Here is a 22749-nt window from a genome sequence, read left to right on the forward strand (position 1 = left end):
AAAGACTCATTCTTAATAATCAGTATATTTAATATATAGTCACTGTTCAAAGAAAAACATGTATCTCCGAACTAGTACCTTTACAAGAGAAGTTACCTTCTTAACTTTCGGCTGAAGTCAATGCAAAAAAAAAAAAGTATTCCAAGTAAATTTGTAGCATTTCTATTGGTCCATTCATCGTGTTTTTTTACACAATGTAAAGGACAGTTATTGTGTTCACAGTACGTAATAAACAAAAAATAATCTACTAAATTGGAATACATGTTTTCTCTGGTCAGTGATGATATGCAATTTTAACATGTTCAACAAATGTATAGCAACCTACTTAAAGTATGTAAAATATTCATGGTTGAAAGTTCAGATACCTTCCCAATGATTACTCTTTAACTTTCCTTTCCTGAATTATCACAGAATCTTTCCTGACCTTCTTACACTCTTCTCCAACAGACCAACTAAGCTTAATGCTTGCACAGCACAAAACATTTAACATGACACTGCCTGTGCCTCAGTGTGTGTGTGTGTGTGTGTTTCATTCCAGTATGGGGAGACAGCTGCCAACTGCAGTATTTATCTGTGTCTCAGAGTGTGGCCACATCTGAAAGTTTTTCAACCATGCCGGGTCAGACACATGGAATCATCGTCTAACCATTCCAACCAGTCCATGAGCATCCTAGCCCTGCTCTTCTAGCACAAATGCATTTTAGATTATCTTTTCATGCCAAACTTGTAATGATAGTTATTAAATTTAACACCCTCACACTAAATGCTTCCTCTGTCAGAATGACAATTACTGTGGCATGAGTCGATAGGTTTTGAGTGCCTTTGCAAAATATTTGCTCTGACACTGTGAAAATGCTTCAGAGACTGTGAGAGTGTATCATATGTAGCATCATATCTCTAGAGTGAGGTCCCCACTAATAAAGAACGTTAACCTAACATAACAAGGGCGGCACAGTGGTGCAGTTACACAGCTCCAGGGACCCGGAGGTTGTGGGTTCAAATCCCACTCCGGGTGACTGTCTGTGATGCGTTTGGTGTGTTCTCCCTCTGTCCGCGTGGGTTTCCTCCGTGTGACTGTCTGTGAGGACTTTGGTGTGTTGTTCGGGTGGGTTTCCTCAAAGAGCTCCAGTCAAAAACACACGTTGGTAGGTGGATTGGCAACTCAAAAAAGGTATCTGTAAGTGTGGGTGTGTGTGTGTGTGTGTGTGTCACCCTGTGAAGGTAGTCTCGGGACCCACCACAACCCTGAACTTGATATGCGGTTACAGACAATGTATGAATAACATGAAATGTTCCGTTTCAAAACAATGTTTACTTAAAATTCAAAACGTCTATATCAATCAGTGGCAGGAAATTTATCTTCATTTATTTCATTAAATAAACTTACCATGTAACAAACATGAACTACAAGCATAATGTTGCCCATAGACTAATATTGGTACACTATATGGACAAAAGTATTGGCTCACCTATAGGAAATTTGAATTTACAAGGAGTTGGTTCCCATTTTGCAGCTACAACAGCTTCCACTCTTCTGGGAAGGCTTTCTACAAGAGTTTGGAGGATATCTGTGGGACTTCTGCCTATTCATTTAGAAGAGCTTTTGTGAGGTCATGGCTCTGAATCTCTGTTCTGATTTATCCCAAGCGTGTACAATTTGTGTTAACATCAGGGATCTGTGTACGCCAGTCAAGTTCTTCCACATGAAACCCACCTAACCATGCCTTTAGGGGCCTTGCTTTGTGCACTGGGGCACAGTTACAAAATGCAGGTTAATTGTGCAAGATGTCTTGGTATGCTGATGCAAGATTCTCCTTCACTGGAACTAAGGGGTCTATGTCAACTATTGACATACAGACCCATAACATTATCCTTCTCCACCAAATTTTACAGTTGGCACAGTGCAGTCAGGCATGTAATATTCTCCTGACATTCACCAAAATCAGACTGATCCATTAAACTACCAGTCAGAGAAGCATTATTTACCATTCCTCAGAACATGTTTCCACTGCTCCAGAGCCCAGTGGTGGCATGCTTTAAAGCACTCCATCTCACACTTGGCATTGCGCTTGGTGATGTAAGGCTTGCATGCAGCTGCCCAGCTATGAAAACCCATGCCATGAAGCTCCTGGCACAATGTTTTGGTGCTAATGTTAATGCCAGAAGAGGTTTGGAACTCTGAAGTTATTGAGTCAGCAGAGTGTTGGTGACTTTTCCAGCTTAGGACTCTGCTAAGTTACATTACTTTTTGTGGCTGAACTGCTGTGTTTCTTACACACTTCCACTTTGTAATAACACCACTTACAGTTGATTATGGAAAATCTAGGAAGGAAGAAATTTTATGAACTGGATTGTTGCAATGTGGCCTTCTTAGATTAAATGACCACATTAAATTACCACAGTGAAATTGAGTGAGCTTTTTAGAATGACCTCTTCTTTCACAAAATGCAGACTGCATGATAATGTGCTTAAATTTTACACACGTCTGGCCATGGGACACTACCTGCTGCGCAACCATGACTACATTGCGACATTTATACAGAGTTTAATGTGGTGTTATAGTTAACATGTTAAATGTTTTGATATCACTCATATACAAGGTGATATGAGCAAAAAAGGTTCAGAGAAGATAAACAAACTGCACTTAACATACTGCTGGTTTATTACAGGTCCATTTTAGTAATCCATGATATCTTTTATTTCACTGTCTCTGCATGTTACAAGGGGCTCAGGGTAGAAATAGGGTGACCAGACGTCCTCTTTTACCCGGGCATGTCCTCTTATTTAGACTTAAAAAAAATGTCCAGGCGGAATTTCACAAATGTCCAGGATTTTGTTTTTCTAGAGCTTACATAGAATTTCGAGAAGCGTTTCGTTCACAATCTAGTCCCGCCCTCCCCTACTCCGATTGGTTCGCTTGAGTGAGAAGGGGGCGTGGTGAAGTAGCCTTAAATCTTGGACGGTCTGACTGTAGAGCTACCGTTATTGGTCAATAACCTTCTCTGTAAACATTTAAATGGTCAGTCTGCACGTCAGTAGTCCTTGGTTACGTCAGGCAAAGCTAATGCCTATTTCACCATCTCAGATCTGGTCACCCTAGGTAGAAAGTAACAGGCATTAACACAGTATCTCAAAAAGTCTTTGTAGTGTAACTGTATGTAGGAGTAAATGTCTGTAGCTTGTGTCCATCAGATGTTTAGTGTGCTTTAATGACAGAAATCAATAATTACTTCCTCTAAAAAAGAATGGCTCAGGGCTGCAGGCTTAAAGTAATAAATTAATGCTGATGAATCTGTGTTTGTCCACTCTTATTTCTAAAACTAAAACTTAAAAACATACATATTTTAAAAAGAAATGTATCCCTTAAAATCATTTATCAGCAAATAATACAAGAGGGATTAATCACGATTAACTACACTGACTGATGTGATCGCCCCTATATATAGGGAGGCATACAGGTTTTACATCCATACACACATAGCCAGAATATATTTGACACCCTCCACAGAATCTCAGCTATGGTACAGCACATAGCAGAAATGCACACTGTTTAACTGTGGAAGGAGCTCAAAGGATGACGGCAGGTGGAAGGTTAAGTTTGGACACACAAACACTCCAAACTAATGACAGCTGTTTTCACAGGAGTATATAATTTAAGTCTAATTAGAGATGAGAATAGGCCATTATTCATGCTAACAACAGAAAATATAGGTAACGCTTCTTTCTTAGTCTGCTATATGATTTAAAAATATTTTGCAGCAGCATCTGATATCCCCAACTATCTGCTTGCATTAAAAAATAGAGTATTATAGACCTTACAGGCCTAAACTTTAGGACCTAATTCCTATAAAAAAACACAAACAGCAGCCAATAAGCACATCAGAGATTTGCATATTTATACGGTGTGATCTGGTGCCTATGAAACAACACAGAAATGCTAAGAAGTTTACACAGGCAATATATATGCAAATTGCATTGCAAATATTTTTGCATATTATTACATAGCAACGTGTTTTTGAGAAAGAAACACATGATTAAATATTCCATGAGTGTCTGTAAATGTAAAAGGCCATATAAATCAAACTCAGTTTAATACTCCTGTTTGGAGTAAATGTAACCCTATTCTTTGGCAGCAAAGCCATGTTAAAATTGAGGTCAGCCAGGTTAATCATTAAAGCTTAATTAAGAGTTCCACATAGAGTCGTGATTGATTAATTGAATTTTGCTAATGTTTTTAGGACTGTGGACACACTGTGGATGAGAGTGTATGTCAGTGGAATGGAGGGGTCATAAGAACACCAGAATAGCACTGATAATATGAGCTGTGCTATTCTAACCCAGCAGCTCACTAAGGACTACTTCATCACATGAACTTTGTACAAGCTTTTAATGTGTGAAAAAATATAAATACATAAATAAATAAAAATCTGTCCAGTGATGTCTGCATTAGAGAATATAACATCCCTGAAATGATTTCAAACTGCAATAGTTGATAATGGAAAGGTTCCTATGGTTTAAAACCACATTAACACCACAGCATCTGAGGTTATCTTGCACATGCTGCACATGCACAACACACTGACTTTAAGGCTAAATGGCAGGGCTCATGTACAAGTGGGACTGCAGCCAACTTATCTGATACTTAACTCTCCTGTGACACTGGAACTGCCAACATGCAACCAAACACATATGTGAGTTTAGTCAAATGCACTGCGCTTCCCTATAACTCAAACGTTTCATGTGTGAAACATTTATAGAGGGAAAAAAAGTGCAATGTACATTTTTAAAGTAAATTAATATTCAATTTAGGGTGTAAGGGCAATCAGGAGGTATGCATTGTAGATGAAGTTACTTATTATTTGTACATTAATGCTTGTTTGTGTACAAGAACAGTGCATTTGTTGTTGTCTGGCCATTTTGCTTTTCCATTTTGTGCTCTCCATTAAAAAAAAAAGCAAAAAAAAAAAACAAAACAAAAAACCACAGGGTTTTATTGCTCCATTATAATAAACTAGATTTAAGACATTTACTATTCTCTCTGCTTGCTTCACACCAACAGACACCCTGAAAGACTAAAAATAACACAAGAAATATATGACGAGGGCAAAATAAATCACATGAATGGGAAATAAAAAGCTTTTATCCTATTAAATGTGCTGTAATAAAAAGGGCTTTTCATAAAGCTTGATGAAATGGACTTTATGAAAAATAAACCAATATAAAACCTGTACACACACCTGCATGTGTACACACACACACACACACACACACACACGACCGAGGAAGGTTTAATAACCTTCCTATCAGCACAATGCTGAATATCCTCCTCCCTGTCTGCACTGAATGGACGGAAACTGAGAATCTTAAACAGAGAAGTTATACAATCATGAGGACAAACAAAAGGTCTGTGACACACACACACACACACACACACACACACACACACACACACACACACACACACACACAGAAGGTTCTTACTTCATCTTATACCGTTCTCCAGCTATTGTTTAGCCCTTGTTCAGATGGGCCATTAATATAAGCTTTTTCAGGATAAGCACATAAACAAATGAAGTATTTATTAGTGTCAGACATATTTTAATCAACTTTAAATAACAGCTCAAAAAAAAAACCCTTTATTTTCTTATTGCCAGTGGATGTGTTTGTGTGTGTATGGACTTCAGAAATGAATAAATACTTGATAATATTTAAATTAATACTTCATGATATGCCTGTGTTATTTGTTTTATTATTATTTTATTTTTGCTTTATATAATTAAGGAGTGGGGGTGGCACGGTGGTGCAGCAGGTAGTGTCGCAGTCACACATCTCCAGGGGCCTGGAGGTTGTGGGTTCGATTCCGGCTCCGGGTGACTGTCTGTTAGGTGTGTGGTATGTTCTTCCTGTGTCTGCATGGGTTTCCTCCGGGTGACTGTCTGTGAGGTGTGTGGTATGTTCTCCCTGTGTCTGCATGGGTTTCCTCCGGGTGACTGTCTGTGAGGTGTGTGGTATGTTCTCCCTGTGTCTGCATGGGTTTCCTCTGGGTGCACCGGTTTCCTCCCACAGTCCAAAAACACACGTTGATAGGTGGATTGGCGACTCAAAAAAAAAAAAGTGTCCATAGGTGTGAGTGAATGTGTGAGTGTTGCCCTGTGAAGGACTGGCGCCCCCTTCAGGGTGTATTCCTGCCTTGCGCCCAATGATTCCAGGGAGGCTCTGGACCCACCGCGACCCTGAATTGGATAAGCGCTTACAGATAATGAATGAATGAATGAATAATTAAGGGGTTCTTTTTTTACATATTATTTTATTTATTTTACACCTAGGTTTACATGATAACACTGTATTGCAAAGACCAATATTATGATAATTATGTATTTGACCAATATTACTATAAAGCATCAGGATACATTCAGTATATTTGTATAACAAATACCATCAAAATATTACATTAATAAATACATAATAAAGTGTCTTAGGAATCTCACCCACGTTCAATAATGATTAGAGCAAGGCTCTAGGTGTGTGTGTGTGTGTGAGAGAGAGAGAGAGAGAATGCACATATGAGAAAGACTATTACAGACAGCTGTGGAGCAGCTCTTTCCTGTCAGTTGTGATTAGGCAATAAATAATAGGAGAGGCTACTTCTGAAGGGTCTGTGCGTGAGTGTTTGTGTGTGTTTGCATAGTCCCTCAGTACTAATTGACCTCCATTATCTCGGATGGGTTAACTATGCTAATCCACTTACACACCAGCCACATCTCAAAGTGTCTGGCTTTCTCTGTGAGTAACTCAATTACCCATCCTGGCAGAAATGGGGTAAAGAGGAACCACAGCTGCAGGTATGCTAATAAGACAAACTAACAGTGTCTATTAGCATGTTTGTCCTATCCTATTAGCAACATGCTAAACTCAGCTTTAGCTTTGGATACAACACCACATTTCATACATGACTATCAACTCAGACATCCCTGATGGATCACAGTACTTCCTACATCCTTGTACAGCAAGACAGGCATGTTGTCTCTTGCACCGAAGAGCACATATTCTTGTAACTGTTTTGACCTTACCCCACAGAGAGGTTTCAGTGTGGCCCCTGGGCAAGACAGTTTCATGTCTCTTATTAGTGTAATTGATTGCTTGTCATATCACATTTATTATAAAAGGCACATAACAGCATACTGCTTGGAAGCCAAGTGTTTGATCTCCTGGCCAAAAGACCTGCACTTCACTTTTGATGACGGCCTTTGCGCTCAGAAACTACCAGCGTTCAAAAGGTCTTCAGAGACCAGTCAAACGCAATACTGCCAAGTTTCAAAAGGTAGTAGAGCTTGGATAATTTTCTTTCATTACTGAATTCATTAAAGTCCAACTATTGCTTTGTTAATTCTTCCTTCCTCTGCTGCATATGGATGCTCATGCACTCCACAAGACACTCCACAAATGTCTTTAACAACCGTTTAATTATAGAGAAATTGCACTGGGCTGCAATAGACCCTTTTGGATTTCTGCTGGGTCCCATTTCACAGCTTCATTACCACTTTAAAGGTTTTTGGGATTTATTTATTTATTAAGACTGACGTCAAATGGTAATCTGTGACACTATTGGACAATGTTAGCCTTTACAAGAATTGTTGTTTGTATCAGCAGTTCACTTTAGTGAAAATGAATGCCAACACATATCTTATACGTCCATAACATCTCAGTTAAAAGCAATATTACATATTTAATACATTTATCACATTATAAAATAATTTGCTATAAATCTACTAGAGGCACTGGAGACCTCTCAGTAAGTTAGAACAAACCAACAAACAAAATCTGCTTGGCTCTGAAATATCTTGGTGTCATGACCCACTAGCAATTTCATCTTGTCCAACACATCCTACTTATTGCCTATCACTCCTCTGTGCTATCCGAAATGTACCGTAGCAGAACAGAATCTCATATCAAACCCTATAACAGCAGAGCAGCAATATCAGCATCTGATACAGAGGCTGCTGATGTCATGAGCACTGACCTTTTTCGTTCCATTTTCCATCATTTCTAAAGCTTGGCCTTATGAGTCACTGAGTTCAGGCCTTTTTCTGCATAGGAAGTTGTCTAATAAAAAACATGAAAAATGCATGAGAACAAACACTGCAAGACTTTATTGTAGTGTGGTTTTGCTTTGTGTGTTTGTGTGTGCTTTGATGGTATTTAATGGCTTTCTATCAACCTTGCATAGCCCTTTGTATGATGGATGTACAGCAGCTCTATACCATCATAAACTGACCTTCTAACACCAACCTTATATTCTGAATGTTTTATGACGAATGGACCAATAAGCAAGCTGCAAAATAACATTACAGTCATGTTTATTTCACATGCATGATGTTTTCTAATGGCAGCAACAATATGCAAGTGTATGAACTAACTACACAATAAAAGTACAACTAGGGTAAAGTTAAGGAATTAACATAATAATACGAAAAATATAAATTAACGAGTTTGAAAAAAAAAAAAAAACAAAGTTAAAGATTAAACTAAGCACTTGCATTTCAAAGTCAGGATACTACACTCTCTGGGTTCTAAGCCAAGAAAATACAATGCCCCTTCAGTAGGGTGACCAGACGTCCTCTTTTACCCGGACATGTCCTCTTTTTTAGACTTAAAAAAATGTCCGGGCGGAATTTCACAAACGTCCGGGATTTTGTTTTTCTAGAGCTTACATAGAACTTCGAGAAGCGTTTCATTCACAAACTAGTCCCGCCCTCCCCTACTCCGATTGGTTCGCTTGAGTGAGAAGGGGGCGTGGTGAAGTAGCCTAAAAGCTTCTGATTGGACGGTCTGACTGTAGAGCTACCGTTATTGGTCGATAACCTTCCCTGTAAACATTTAATTGGTCAGTCTGCACGTCAGTATTCCCCCCTGGCCCCGGATGTGTCCACTTTTTCACCATCTCAGATCTGGTCACCCTACCCTTCATTGAGTGACACTTTCCAAAGACTAATCTATTTCTACGACATTTTTAAAGTGTCATTTCATTTGAGAAAATCTTGGCACATATATTTGACACAATCCCTACCTTCATCATATCTGACTGAAACCTGGCAGTGTTGTGACATTACTCCCTTTGTCTTTGGAGAAATATAGTCATGGATGATTGGATAAACAGATTAAGTATTCACTTTTATGTAATAGTCTTAAAAACATTTTGAATATCAAGGACAAAAAACTGGCATGAAGATGGATCTATTATTCCTACAAACCAGACTTTTACTTTAGTCTGGCGTGTGTTTTACATTAATGTGTCTAAGGCTTATATAATTTAACTGTAAAATAACAATTTTCATGCAAAAAAAACAATGGTTTACAGGCTTTTACAAATGTGAATCTGTAAACTTCACAACCATTTTTTTCCAAATTCAATAACTACATTGCTATCAGAGAAGGAACTACTTCCCACACATAGCATGCGAAAACACACAGCAGCGTGCATAGCCAATTAGAATATCCATCCCTTCATTATCTGTAAGCACTTATCCAGTTCAGGGTCGTGGTGGGTCCAGAGCCTACCTGGAATCACAGGGCGGGAATACACCCTGGAGGGGGCGCCAGTTCTTCACAGGGCAACACACACACACTCTCACATTCACTCACACCTACGGTCACTTTTGAGTCGCCAATCTACCTCCCAACGTGTGTTTTTGGATTGTGGGAGGAAACCGGAGCACCCGGAGGAAACCCACGCAGACACGGGGAGAACACACCAAACTCCTCACAGACAGTCACCCGGAGCGGGAATCGAACCCACAACCTCCAGGCCCCTGGAGCTGTGTGACTGTGACACCTACCTGCCTAGCCAATTAGAATAGAGCTGACAAAATCCTAATGGCTGTGGCCAGTTTAGGATGTATTTCAGAACATCTGTACATCTGTGGATGGACTATCTGAGGCAAAGTCTATAATTATCTATTTACTCCATTATTCATAATAAGGAAATAACTCATATTGATTAAATATTCATAGTTATCCAAGTATACAGCCAACCTTAATGTGAGTTCACTATGACCTAGGGTAAAGGACAGACAGAAGGGACTACTGAAATTGACTGGTTTTCCTTTTATTGATTTATTCATTTTCTGTTACAGCTTCACGGTGGTCACAGTGGATCCAGAGGACACCAGGCAGATACACATTCAGGGCAAAGTGCCAGTACATCACTGGGCATCACACATTTACACACACAAATGTGTTCCTTTTAGGTTTAAATTCATAATTCGCCCATGACTTGTACTAGCAATGCCACCTGAACAGAAGAGAGTTTAAATAGTGACACATATCTGAATACGGGATATGTAAATGACCCTCATTACTAGTGTTTGTATTGCTCCACTATAATAATATTATAAAAAGCTCTCCAGCTCATTTCAAACCAAATTCCTACCCTTTTTTTTCATCATAACCCTTCTCATTACCATCCCCTAATTATAATTACAGATTTTGTTTAGCTACTTCATGCATATTGAAATATCATTTTCCTCTGCAATGTAGTACAAGGTCACGACTGATGGCCCCAGCACTGACAGCCAGGGCAGAGAGAGGACAGTCGTTATCGCAGCTTCATGCTATGCATACTCGGATTTCAATTAACTCAATTAATATTCCACACTGGTCTTGCTGATTGAATTAGAATTCCAGCCATCGTGTACCAATTACATATTACTTTTTTTTCTGCTGCTAATGATATGACTATGGAGCACTCCAGCACTTCACAACAATTCAGAGTTGTAGGACTAGGTTTGACAGTAAAGGTTAGGAGAAGCAACCTGTGAAAGTCCTGTGTATTTATGCGTGTGTGAATACTTTGGGCGCTCTTACGCAGTGGATGTGATAAATGAGAGGTGTAAATGAGAACTGGCCGGTAGTGGGATGAGTCCAGCTTTTAGCAGAGGTCACAGAGGTCATCAGGTTGAATAAGCACTGAATATCTACAGTAACACACACACATTAGTGAGACAAAGTGGAATGAGATAACTGAGCCAAAAGGCATATACTGACCTAAATTTGAACTGAGGCAAATAACGTGCCAATGGCTTTGTGTGGTTGTGTGTATGTGACAAGGGGAGGGAATGTCCAGAGTGTGTATTTGTGTGTGTGTGTGTGTGTGTGTGTGGGTGTGGGTGTGTGGGTGGGTAATGATTCAATCGCATGAATCAGCAGACAGCAGGCTCTCGTGTCCTGTGGCAGTCAGTCTGTCATATTGGCCAGGCCTCACAATTTACACACATACAAACACACACTGGTGGGGAACCCTCAGGGCCTTCAAGGTCTTCAAAGAAGGCCTAATTCTGTGTAATATACTACGTGGCAATGGCTTTAAAGAAGCAGAGGGCAATAAAGCGAATACGTGCTACTTAACTGCCAATTCACCAACATCCTAACACCAGGCCAGTGCTAGACCTCACACAGAAAAGCATTTAAGTAACACAGCAGGACACCACAGACACCTTCTACACAAAACCGACTAATGAAACATGACCATTTAATACAGAGACACACACTGTAACAACAAAATGTTATTTTAAAATTTTGAGGCTACTATATGTCATTTAGAATAAGTATAAATAAATATAAAATAAATAAATATCTAAATATTCGTTTAAATTGCTGATAGCTCAATAACAAAATATCGTGAACCTCTACTAACGAACTTTCCAAGATACGAACCGGGCATTTGAATATTTTTTTTTGCCTCCACCAACGAATCATGACTCTAGAAACGAACCCGAGCCTCCGCCGAGCCGGCGGCTGGAAAAGGCCACTGACCCCAACAGGCGAGTCTCCCAGCGCCCAAACTTGAGTGAGCTTTCAAGATTAGCAAATTGTAGTTTTAGCAATTTAGCATTAGTGTAAATAGAAGACTAATGTAATAGAAGAAAATAGAAGTGTAATAGAAGAAAATTCGCGCTAAATTAAGCCGTATCTACGCTTCGTCTCCTCACATTCACCGCCTACTCTTCGTTATTCCACCCACCCCCCACCTCCCGTCATACAGCCAGTGCCTGTGTTACTCCTCCAGCCAGTCGTCACGTCTTCAAGGTAGCGATGTGTAACCACTTACAACTTTATTTCTTTTTTTGTTACTGTTTCCACTGTATTTCCTTTTTATTTTTAGTAACGCTACATGTATTTTTTTTACTAATTTGAGAGTGTTGTAAACATATACCAGTGCAAAAAGGGTGACTTTCGGGGGGTGGGGGCTGGAACGCATTAATTGCTTTTCCATTATTTTAAATGGGGAAAATTGACTCGAGAAACGAACTTTTCCACTTACGAACCGGGCCACGGAACGGATCAAGTTCATAGGTAGCGGTTCCACTCTATTAGCCTTTTATATGTAGCCCGTAAAAAATGAAAACATTTGATATTATCTTTTGACGTTTATGGCATGACCTAAACGCATATCACTCAGGCATGTTCAGACACACACACAGAGACAAACAATCACACACAAAAACCTACATCCAATTTATTTATTTATAATGACTTTCGTAATTTGATCTCCCTACAGTTACCAGAGTCACCTTTCAGGACACCTGGACTTCATTTTAAGCTGAGTCTACAGTCCTGTGCTCATCCCAGCCTTAAAGCTTTAGCACACTGCATTGTTACCACGGCAACTGCTCCCCTCAATTTCATCTGACCTCTCTCAGGCTGAAGAGAAGTGGTTTGAACATCAGCAGCATCATCATCATCATGTTCACCCAAGATCATAGAAGCATTATGACACACACACACACACACATTATTTTTTCCCCCTAGAGTGGGTCTTTCTAACTTCAACGATCATTATACTAAATAAATGCATTTAGAATAAGTGGATTATGCGAAGCCCTTAAATAAAGAATAATAAAGACTTTAAAAAATAAATCATCACAAATTAAATGCATTAGGCTTAAAGTCATTTCTCATTGTAGAAGTATTTGTACAGATCTCACCATGGCTAAATTCAAGGGATTCTTCTGGAATTGAGAAACAGAGGAGAGAAATGTGAAATATTAACTCTTTACTGTAACAGTGTTCATGCATTTATGTTCCTGTCAGAGCCAAGGATGTTTTCTTTTAAGATGTGCTCTCATAATGTTCATACGTGTGGCTCTGCTTCCTCAGAGGGAGTTCATGCTGTAACGAGATGGAGACCATGCCCCTGCTCTTTCATTTACTGCTGTTTGCTAGTAAGGCAGCCTCTGTGCTTTGGACATCATACACAAGTTAGTGACTCTGGATTACTATTTAGCATCTACTCCATGTTCATTTAGCCTCACCAAAGCCTCTTATACTCGTGCTGTGTTTTCTTGGTCCCTGTTGAAAAGGCATACACCCCCCCCCCTTCCTCCACACACAAACACACACACACACACACTCACAAACATTAAGGAAAAAAAGATCACAGCTGAGTGCTCAAAACCTATACTGGTCAAGTTCTACTTTACTTTCCTCTCTCCTCCTGTGTGCCTCGTTCGCCTTTTTTAATATTCAATAATAAATGACCTTAGCCATAATCTCACCCCCGAGCACCTGCGCCTCCCGTGATTTCATTCAGAAGCAAAGTCTTTCTCTCACGAAAGATGAAGATGTTTATCACGCATCCTACCAACGCACCCTCATGAATGCCGCTTTGTTGTCATGTTACATGACACACAGGGTTCATCAGGAACACGTGTATCTGATGCCATTTGACTGACATACACTTCACACAGCTGTTACGAGCTCTATATGTAGCCGTGCACTGTGTAACATGATCGAACATTCCAATATCATTTCACACATGTGCATTAGGTATATCATGGGGATTTTACATTGACCTAAGTATTAACACAGCTCCATACTAGGTTTGACATTGTTCTGTGTATTTTTAATATATCTCTATTTGAAAATACTTCACTCCTTTAAAGTTTTTGCTGTGATGTATGTCACAAAATGCAGCAGCACTATACTGGGTTATTTCATGAAGTTAATGGTTCCATTTGAGGATGTAGACTTGGCGGCTGAGTTGAGGAAAAACGCAGGTGGCAGGCACATGGAAGACCGGTGGAGATAGGTGTTAGAGGTTTGTAGCAAAATCAGTCACATCCCTGTTTGTGCAGTTCGCCATCAGGGGCCAGAAACTAAGGGCAGCTGTGAAGGAGTTATCAGAAACAGCTGAAGGTTCTAGTCAGTGGTTGTGGAAAAGGAGAGAGCACAGATTACTTGGGGAAATGCACTGTAGAGATGCTACTGTGATTGTTGGTAGGATTCAGCAGGAATGTTGGCGGCTGCAGGTATGAAGAGAATGTGGTGAGCCTTTTCAAACTCTAATGGATTAGCATCGGATATTTTACATCTTATCTTGTGTATGATTGTAATAATTGGCATATGCATCTTATATTACCTCCGGGTGAATATTATAGAATCACCACACTTGTTCTCCCAGAATTCATTCATTCATTCATTTATTATCTGTAAGCTCTTATATCAAGTTCAGGGTCGTGGTGGGTCCAGAACCTACTTGGAATCATTGGGCGCAAGGCAGGAATACACCCTGGAGGGGGCACCAGTCCTTCACAGGGCAACACAGACACAGACACACACACACACACACACACACACCCTCACACCTACAGACACTTTTGAGTCGCCAATCCACCTACCAAGGTGTGTTTTTGGACCCTGGGAGGAAACCGGTGCACCCGGAGGAAACCCACGCAGACACAGGGAGAACACACCAACTCCTCACAGACAGTCACCCGGAGGAAACCCACGCAGACACAGGGAGAACACACCAACTCCTCACAGACAGTCACCCGGAGGAAACCCACGCAGACACAGGGAGAAAACACCAACTCCTCACAGATAATCACCCGGAGGAAACCCACGCAGACACAGGGAGAACACACCACACTCCTCACAGACAGTCACCCGGAGGAAACCCACGCAGACACAGGGAGAACACACCAACTCCTCACAGACAGTCACCCGGAGGAAACCCACGCAGACACAGGGAGAACACACCACACTCCTCACAGACAGTCACCCGGAGGAAACCCACGCAGACACAGGGAGAACACCACACTCCTCACAGACAGTCACTCGGAGGAAACCCACGCAGACGCAGGGAGAACACACCAACTCCTCACAGACAGTCACCTGGAGCGGGAATCAAACCCACAACCTCCAGGTCCCTGGAGCTGTGTGACTGCGACACTACCTGCTGCGCCACCGTGCCGCCTCTCTCAGAATTCTGACCACAAATTAAACTGCATTACATATTAAATTATATTATAATAAAAAATTCAATGATATTACATACAAATATAAACATAAAGACGATAAAGCCAGAACGTTCAGCTATTGAACAAATATTACTGTGTGTCATAATGTGTGTGTGTCTGAATGTGGTGATCCTATACCTTTGTTTGGGGTACTACACATTACTATCTCTCAACACTGGGTTTTAAACATTCACGTGCTACTTGTTGTTGCTAGTTAAAGGCTTTTACTATGTCTTACAATGAGATATTTATTAGAATACTGACTTTTACCTTATTGTAGCTCAGTACTGGGTGTTACATCGACCTGTGTAGTAGATTTCAGTACTGATATGGATTTAACATTAACTTTAGTAAAAAATAAATAAATAAATAAAAATCTTTTAAGTAGAAGTTGACTTTGGTTGTACTAAGCAGTGTTAATGAATAACATTAGAGAGAGAGAAAAAAATGAGTCATCACAACACAAACTCTATTCATCTGGGGCATCTGAAACAGAAACCATACAGTGTCTCACAATCCTGTTTACACAAAAGGCTTTGGGATGTTGTAATCCATAATCTTGCATATGCTCAGTCATATGCCGGCTTTCTGCCAGTCATGCCAAATGTAATCTATTGCGTCTGTGGCCCAGAAAAGAAAATGGGACTTGAAATAAAATGCACTTTATTTAAACGGGAATTAAATAGGCCACAGAACGCATCTCTGAAGTCTGTTAATGGTCAGCACTACCCTGAGGAAATCTATGTTAAGACAGATGTGCTGTTCCTCTGCTCTACTCTGATACAGGCAGCTTATTTACAGCAAGTCCCATAATCAGAACGTGCATGTGTCCTGAATCCTGAAGCAGGGAGAAGCATCACAGATATTTACTGATCCCTGAAGAGCTCTCATGGCATTAGAGACAGGCATGTGAGCGGACAGGTACTTCATGGATTTTCAAAGGATACGTTAGTGCTACACTTTATGGGGGTATTCAGAGCTCAGCAATAAACATTAAAGTGCAGTCATCCATTTGTGGATAAAAAGACCATTGCCGTAACCAATAACGAACACACATTTAAAGATTGCAAGCACAATTGGAAGCACATGACAAAATAACCTGACAGTTGAATGCAACATGAGACGAAGATCCATTGAATTCCATGGAAAGTATAGGATGGAAACAGTACGACTTCTTCCAAAAGAATCACACAAGAACATACTGTGACTAATTTCTTATATTTTACACTACATTGCCACCCCATAAATGTGCATATGAAACATATGCTAATTTACATCCACTCTAAATAAATAAATAAATAAATTTCCTGGACAATGTTGAAACAAAAGACATTTTATTAAATGTAATAACAACGATCTGTGATTCACGAATTGTCCTTGTCTGATTAATTTAACCTTTATTTAACTGACAAAAGCCCAATGAAAATATGTCCAATGTTTTTTTTGCTAACAAACTGGTAAATTTGTTAAATATTCAGTATTTTAAAAAAAAGTTGGCACAGCTCTATTCTGGAACATTATACTATACGCAGGGCATAAATATAAAAATGTATAAAGGTGGCATTCAAGGAAAGGCTCTGAGCAAGTGAAGATGATTTATGGGTTAACACTTTGTGCCAAACAGAGAATTGTCAAACATTTCAAAAATAACATTCCCCAGGCAAGATTGGAGAGGAATTAGGTCTTTCATCTTCGATCATATATAAGGTTCAGAGAACTCCGAGAAATGTCAGGTTGTATAAGGCATAGCCAAAAAAAACACAGCTGAATATGTGTGATCTTTGAGCCCTCAGATGGCACTACATGAGAAACCAGCGTGCCACTTTTATAAATATAGCCACCCGGACTTGGCAATGTTTCTCAAATCTATTGTCACTTACAATATGCCACTGCATAAAAAGGAAGAAGAAAACCATACACCAATGCTATGCAGAAATGTTTCAGAGTTCTCTGGGCCCCAGCTCATCTCATAGCCCAAACTATATTGTGAATGTGTTGAAGAGTCCATGTTTCAGCTTGTTTTTGGGAAAAACAGACATCAAGACCTTCATGCCAAAGACAAACGTGCAACAGCCAATATCCTTCATGGTAGGGGGTGCATAAGTGCCCACTGCACTGTTGTGGAGGTATAATATTGGGATTTTAGAGATATCCATCCTGCCATAAAGCTCATGTCTCTTCCAAGGACGTCCTTGTTATTTCAGTGGGACATTGCCAGACCTCATTCTGAACATGCTCCAATACTGTGGCTTAGTAAACAGAGAGCATGTGCTTGATAGAATCCGAGAACAATGACCACAAACTGTTAAGTCTTGTATCATGCAAAGGATTGGCAAAAAATTCACTTGAAATCATCAACAAATTATATCCTCGGTTTCCAAACTATTAAAGAGTTCAAATTAAAAGAATATGTGACATAACAGTGGTAAACATGCCTTTGTTTCAGTGCATTTCGGTGTGTAGCAGGGGTCCAACTCAATTGTTTTTTTTATATTTAGAATATACATTTAGTTAAAATATGGCCAAATTTTACCAAAAATGTATTGAATTAATAAAAAATCTCAGCTTTTCCCAAAGTGTGTAATACCTTCTTTGCCCTTTTTCATCCTGTTCTTCAACAGTCAGAACCACCACAATGGTTCTGACACAGCAATGCTGCTGGTATTTTACGGGCCTCTCTAAACACACCTACTCCACTGGTCCGCCTTGTGGATTCTACGCCAGAGACAGAAGCTGGGTATCACTCCTGGACTGAGGACAGTCCACCAACCCAAAATATCCAGCCAAGTGTCCAGTGGGCAGCATTCGTGCGACCACTGAAGTAGGACTAGATGAGCTGCTGTCTATGAATTTGCAACTACAAGGTGGAAACAATGTAGGTTTGTCAAACTGAGTGGCTAATGAGTTAGCACAGTGCTCAAAACTCCAGCAGCAGTGCTGTGTCTGATCCACTTGTACCAGCACAACACACGCAAACACAGTAATCCACCACTCGAGTAACACCAGCTCTGTGGCCATTAAAGAATTACAGAATGAGTGTCAGTAGGCTAAATAAAGTGTTCATAGCAGACGATTTTGCCAAACAAAGCCCTCCACATGCCACTTCTGTGAAAACCAGTGAGGATGTCATATTCTATATAACAATCTTCATTATTACATTTCGGAAACCAGGCAAACGACTGCTTGTGTGTGGATCTATATTTAAAAAAAATAAATCAGTGGTTGCTTTAATAGAAACTCATGAGTTCAAGGATCAATGCTTGAGTTTTGCAGAGGTTTGATGACTCACAGAAAAGCTTTTTGGAGTGTAAAGGTGTGTGTGTGTGTGTGTGTGTGTGTGTGGGTCTGAGTGTGTATAAAGTAGGGTGTGGTGAGTTGTATTTAGGGCTACACACTCTGATCATAGACCAGGCTACTCCTTCTACACCGTTTCATCTAGATAATCCACATGGCGCCTTCACCAACTCTAAAACCAAAACAACCAGAAATAATTAAAGTGTATGAACTCAGAATCATCATAAGTCAATTTCTCCTCTGTACTTAGTGTCAAGCAAAGTGATGTCATTGTTATGACCTCAACATCTCGACTGATCAGGTAGGTCAGTGAAGTAACATTTAACTCAATAGGAATGGGACTCATACCACGAATTCTTAAGAACGTTCAAACTCCAGAGCTATTTACATCATTTAGTCAGCTGTCAGACGTGTACAACACACACTTCTGAATTAACTCCACTACTAATTATCTAGTTATTTCTTCAGCTAGAGCATTAACACGGTTACGGCACAACACATAGTCCTGCTGAGGTGAGTTAACGACATGTGCGTTTTGAACCGAATCACAGAAATATTCCTGCAAATTCAACCTGCCACTTAAGGACCCTGCTGGCATGAGCTATAAAGAGCCATGCCAAGAGAGCGTCTTCTCTGTCCATGCAGCTTTTATGTAAGAGATGGCAAGCAGCCTCTCACTTAAGACCTGTTCTCATGCAATGAACAGAATACCAACTACTGACTCAACCGTTCGTATTTCGGAAAATGTCACCTCGTATCGTCTAAAAGTGTCACAGATAGCAGAGGCAGCAACTACTGACTGCTTTTCCATACAAGGCACCTCTATGGTATCCTTTCTCAAGTCTAACGTTCTAGTCCAGCTGCATAGTTCCTGCTCTAACTAAACCGACTGAGCTCGAGGACTGGGTAATTAGCAATAAGACTCGGGTCAGGGGAAAGCATGGAACTGGGGGATGTTGGTGGGTCATCAGCTGCTTTATGAGTTTTATATCCAAGAGAATATCTGTAAGACAGGTAGATCAGAGCTACACCACACCTGAGATTAAAGCAGATACACCTGCAATTACACTGACGACATCACCTTCATCCTTTTATGATGCAGTCAACAGCAATAATGGTTCTTACACCATCTCTCTCTCTATATATACTTTGGTGTTTCACAAAACCACAGTTAAAACTGCCAAACAAAGTTATTCACCAGACCTAACCTCTTTGTATTTCTGTTATTAAACGATTTCATGATGTCATTCGCCATTTTAACTTGAAATACTGAAATCGCTCACCCCTACTGCATATTGTTACTGCATCCATCCAGTCAGCTTATTAACAAATTCTCTCTGTGTTAAAGTGGGTCAGAGTTTGGAAAACACTAGAGATTGCTGTATCCATAGTTTATAATCCATAGGGTACTGCTAAACCATACTTACTGAACAAATGAATGCACTAATAAAAGTGGTGTACTATTATGGTACAACATTAGTAGAGAGAACCACAGGCTTACATAACTTACTTAACTATACCCTACCCCAACGCACCTCTTTCAAATCCTGAAGGGCTCAGTAATGAGCTGCGGATCCAGTGTTCTGATGCAGGGCAAACTTGAAACTGTGTAATGCAGGTTGCCAGGAAGGATTAAGAAAAGAGTGCACTAAAATCGGGTAGTGCATGACAATGAAGAAGAAGTAATTTCCTATTGGACAGGCTTGAATTTTGGCTTAAGAGTATTTCCCACAGGTCTGAGATAAACAGCTTGCTCATTCATTTATTATTTGTAACCCTTATCCAGTTCAGGGTCGCGGTGGGTCCAGAGCCTACCTGGGATCATTGGGTGCAAGGCGGGAATACACCCTGGAGGGGGCGCCAGTCCTTCACAGGGCAACACACACTCACACACACCTATGAGTCTTCAATCACTTTTTGAGTCTTCAATCCACCTACCAACGTGTGTTTTTGGACTGTGAGAGGAAACCCACGCAGACACAGGGAGAACACACCACAGACAGTCACCCGGAGCGGGACCCCAGGTCCCTGGCGCTGTGTGACTGCGACACTTACCTGCTGCACCACCGTGCCGCCCCAGACTGCTTATATTCACACTAAATTCATTATATATTTACAGGAATTGTTTGGAATTAACAAAAAATAGTTATGTTTTACTCTTTTTGCTCCTCGTGTTATGACTTTATATTGCTATTCCAGTACAACATAAATGATTTAGGAATGTACAGGAGTGAAACAGCAATTGAAGTTTGATTAAATGTTACACAACATATTTTGCTGGATGTCAGTGGACTTGTGAAGTGGGAGTGTACAATAAACACAGCTTAACTGTTTAAGGTATCTGTCTGAGAAGGTGTACCACTTTAAATACGTCACATGTAGCTAATATTTCACTTGTCATTCATTCATTCATTCACTGTCTGTAAACATTTTGAAGTCCAGACTCGCAATGGGTCCAGAGCTTACTCAGAATCACCGAACAGGGCTTCCGACACTCATTCGTTCACACCTATGGACAATTCTGCATGGGCAGTCCACTTACCAACCGTGGGAGGAAACCCACACAGACCCAAGGCAGGGATAGAACCCACAAAGCCAGGAATCTGGAGCTGTGTGGCCTATGTATTGTGTGTGGATATGTTTTTACATATTGTGATGTGACATTTTTGCCATATCATCCACCCCTAATGTGGAAGGCCCAGCTAATCATATGTTCCACACATTTAAAAAAAAGGAGCTGAATAAACATGTAAAAGTGCTCCAAACCACATCTTACTACACACTGTGTGTAGACCTACTTTAAAATAAAGTACAGCCCTAAACCCTGCCCCAGCTCCCGGTTACCTTGTTGGAGTAGGGTGGCCTGGAGAGGTTAATCCCGTCCCTCACCAGCTTGTCTCTAATCATGATCTTCAGCTTGAGTTTGGGGTACATCACCAGCTCCCTGCGATGGTGCCCCAGGGTGCGGTTTCTCGGCGGTTCCCTGCAGCCGCTGCTGCTCTCCTCGGTCCACGACCTGGAGCCCCGCAGCCGGAACTCCGGAGCCGGGGGCATAGGCTCTAGGGTGAAGTAGAGCCCCGAGGCCACCTCCTTATCCTCGTCCTTAAGGCGCCTCACCGCCTCGTGGATCCGGCGGCGGTGGTGAGGCGCGAACACGCCGATAGCGTCCAGGTCTGGCTCTCCGATTTGTTTACACACCTCCAGGTCGTCGTAGCCGTTGTCCACGAAAGCCTCCACATACTGACAGAGCTGCAGCGTTTTCAGCCACTCGTACACGATGTTGGGGCCGCTGCTCATCATCGTGGCGAGGCGAAGTGTCTGCGAACACGAGTCTTTACAGCCGTTACCTGCCCAGCCTACAGGTCTCTGCTCCGGGGCTACAGAGAGCTGCGAGCTGTCAAAACTCCCGTTTCCGAGCTCCTCCCCTTCCACATTTCATTCACAGGAGCAAGGTGTCAGCTGCCGGAGCTGTTTAAAACACTGTCAGGGAAGAGACACCCTCCAAATCCTTCAGTTTGTGGAGAAACTAAATGTAAACAAAACGAGCGAATCAGAAACGGAGCCGGTGCCGACTCTCGCTTCAACTCCAACCGCTCCCAGAGACTCGTTTGTTGCCCGAGGCTGTTAAAACCGTCCAAACTTCACCGGAATTCCATATTAAAGCGGCCAAAGAGCTCACAGCTCGCACCGAAACGAAACGGGAACGCCTCCCTCTCGCCGCCACATTTCTCTGGGACGAGACGGGAACCGCCACGAGCGCTGAACGCCGCGGAATGTATACTGAAACGGAAAACGTCACACGAGAGGTGTGAGGAACTACTAAAACAACACTAAACACCGCTCTCCGTCTCACCCCCTCTCCTCGGGACGAAAGGGTGGCTGCTAACTCTGACTGAGTCTCGTGCGCGTGGTCACTTCTGCTGCGCGCGTGCCTTTCTACGGCGTTCAGGAAAGAGAAGCGCTCGCGCCTCTGGAGCAGAGCGACCCTTTAAACCGGCGCGACGCACGCGCGACACGGACTGGGGCTGAAGCGCAAACGATTCCTTACTTGCTACGTAATGTATTACGTGGACTACGCATACTTACAGGCTCTTGCACCCAAAAGAACTGCGAGGCATAGCTAACAAACCCACATCTTCAGTGCAGCCGCCTGCACGGA

The 22749-nt window shown here is 41.3% G+C and overlaps 1 protein-coding gene across 2 annotated transcripts in view; it reads right to left on the bottom strand.

Annotated features, from left to right (window-relative positions):
- The window catches only part of sash1a (SAM and SH3 domain containing 1a), a 305138-nt gene extending 282633 nt beyond the window's left edge, over window positions 1-22505 (bottom strand). Inside the window, exon 1 of one of the 2 annotated variants that reach the window (XM_066677649.1) lies at window positions 21435-22505. In XM_066677649.1, coding sequence (XP_066533746.1) covers window positions 21435-21890 — 456 coding nt within the window. In that variant the 5' untranslated portion in view covers window positions 21891-22505. The remainder of the gene's footprint in view (window positions 1-21434) is intronic. The other variant, XM_066677650.1, reaches the window with a different exon arrangement.
- Window positions 22506-22749: the final 244 nt, after the last annotated feature.

Source organism: Hoplias malabaricus, chromosome 7, assembly GCF_029633855.1.
Source record: "Hoplias malabaricus isolate fHopMal1 chromosome 7, fHopMal1.hap1, whole genome shotgun sequence".
NCBI lineage: Eukaryota > Metazoa > Chordata > Actinopteri > Characiformes > Erythrinidae > Hoplias > Hoplias malabaricus.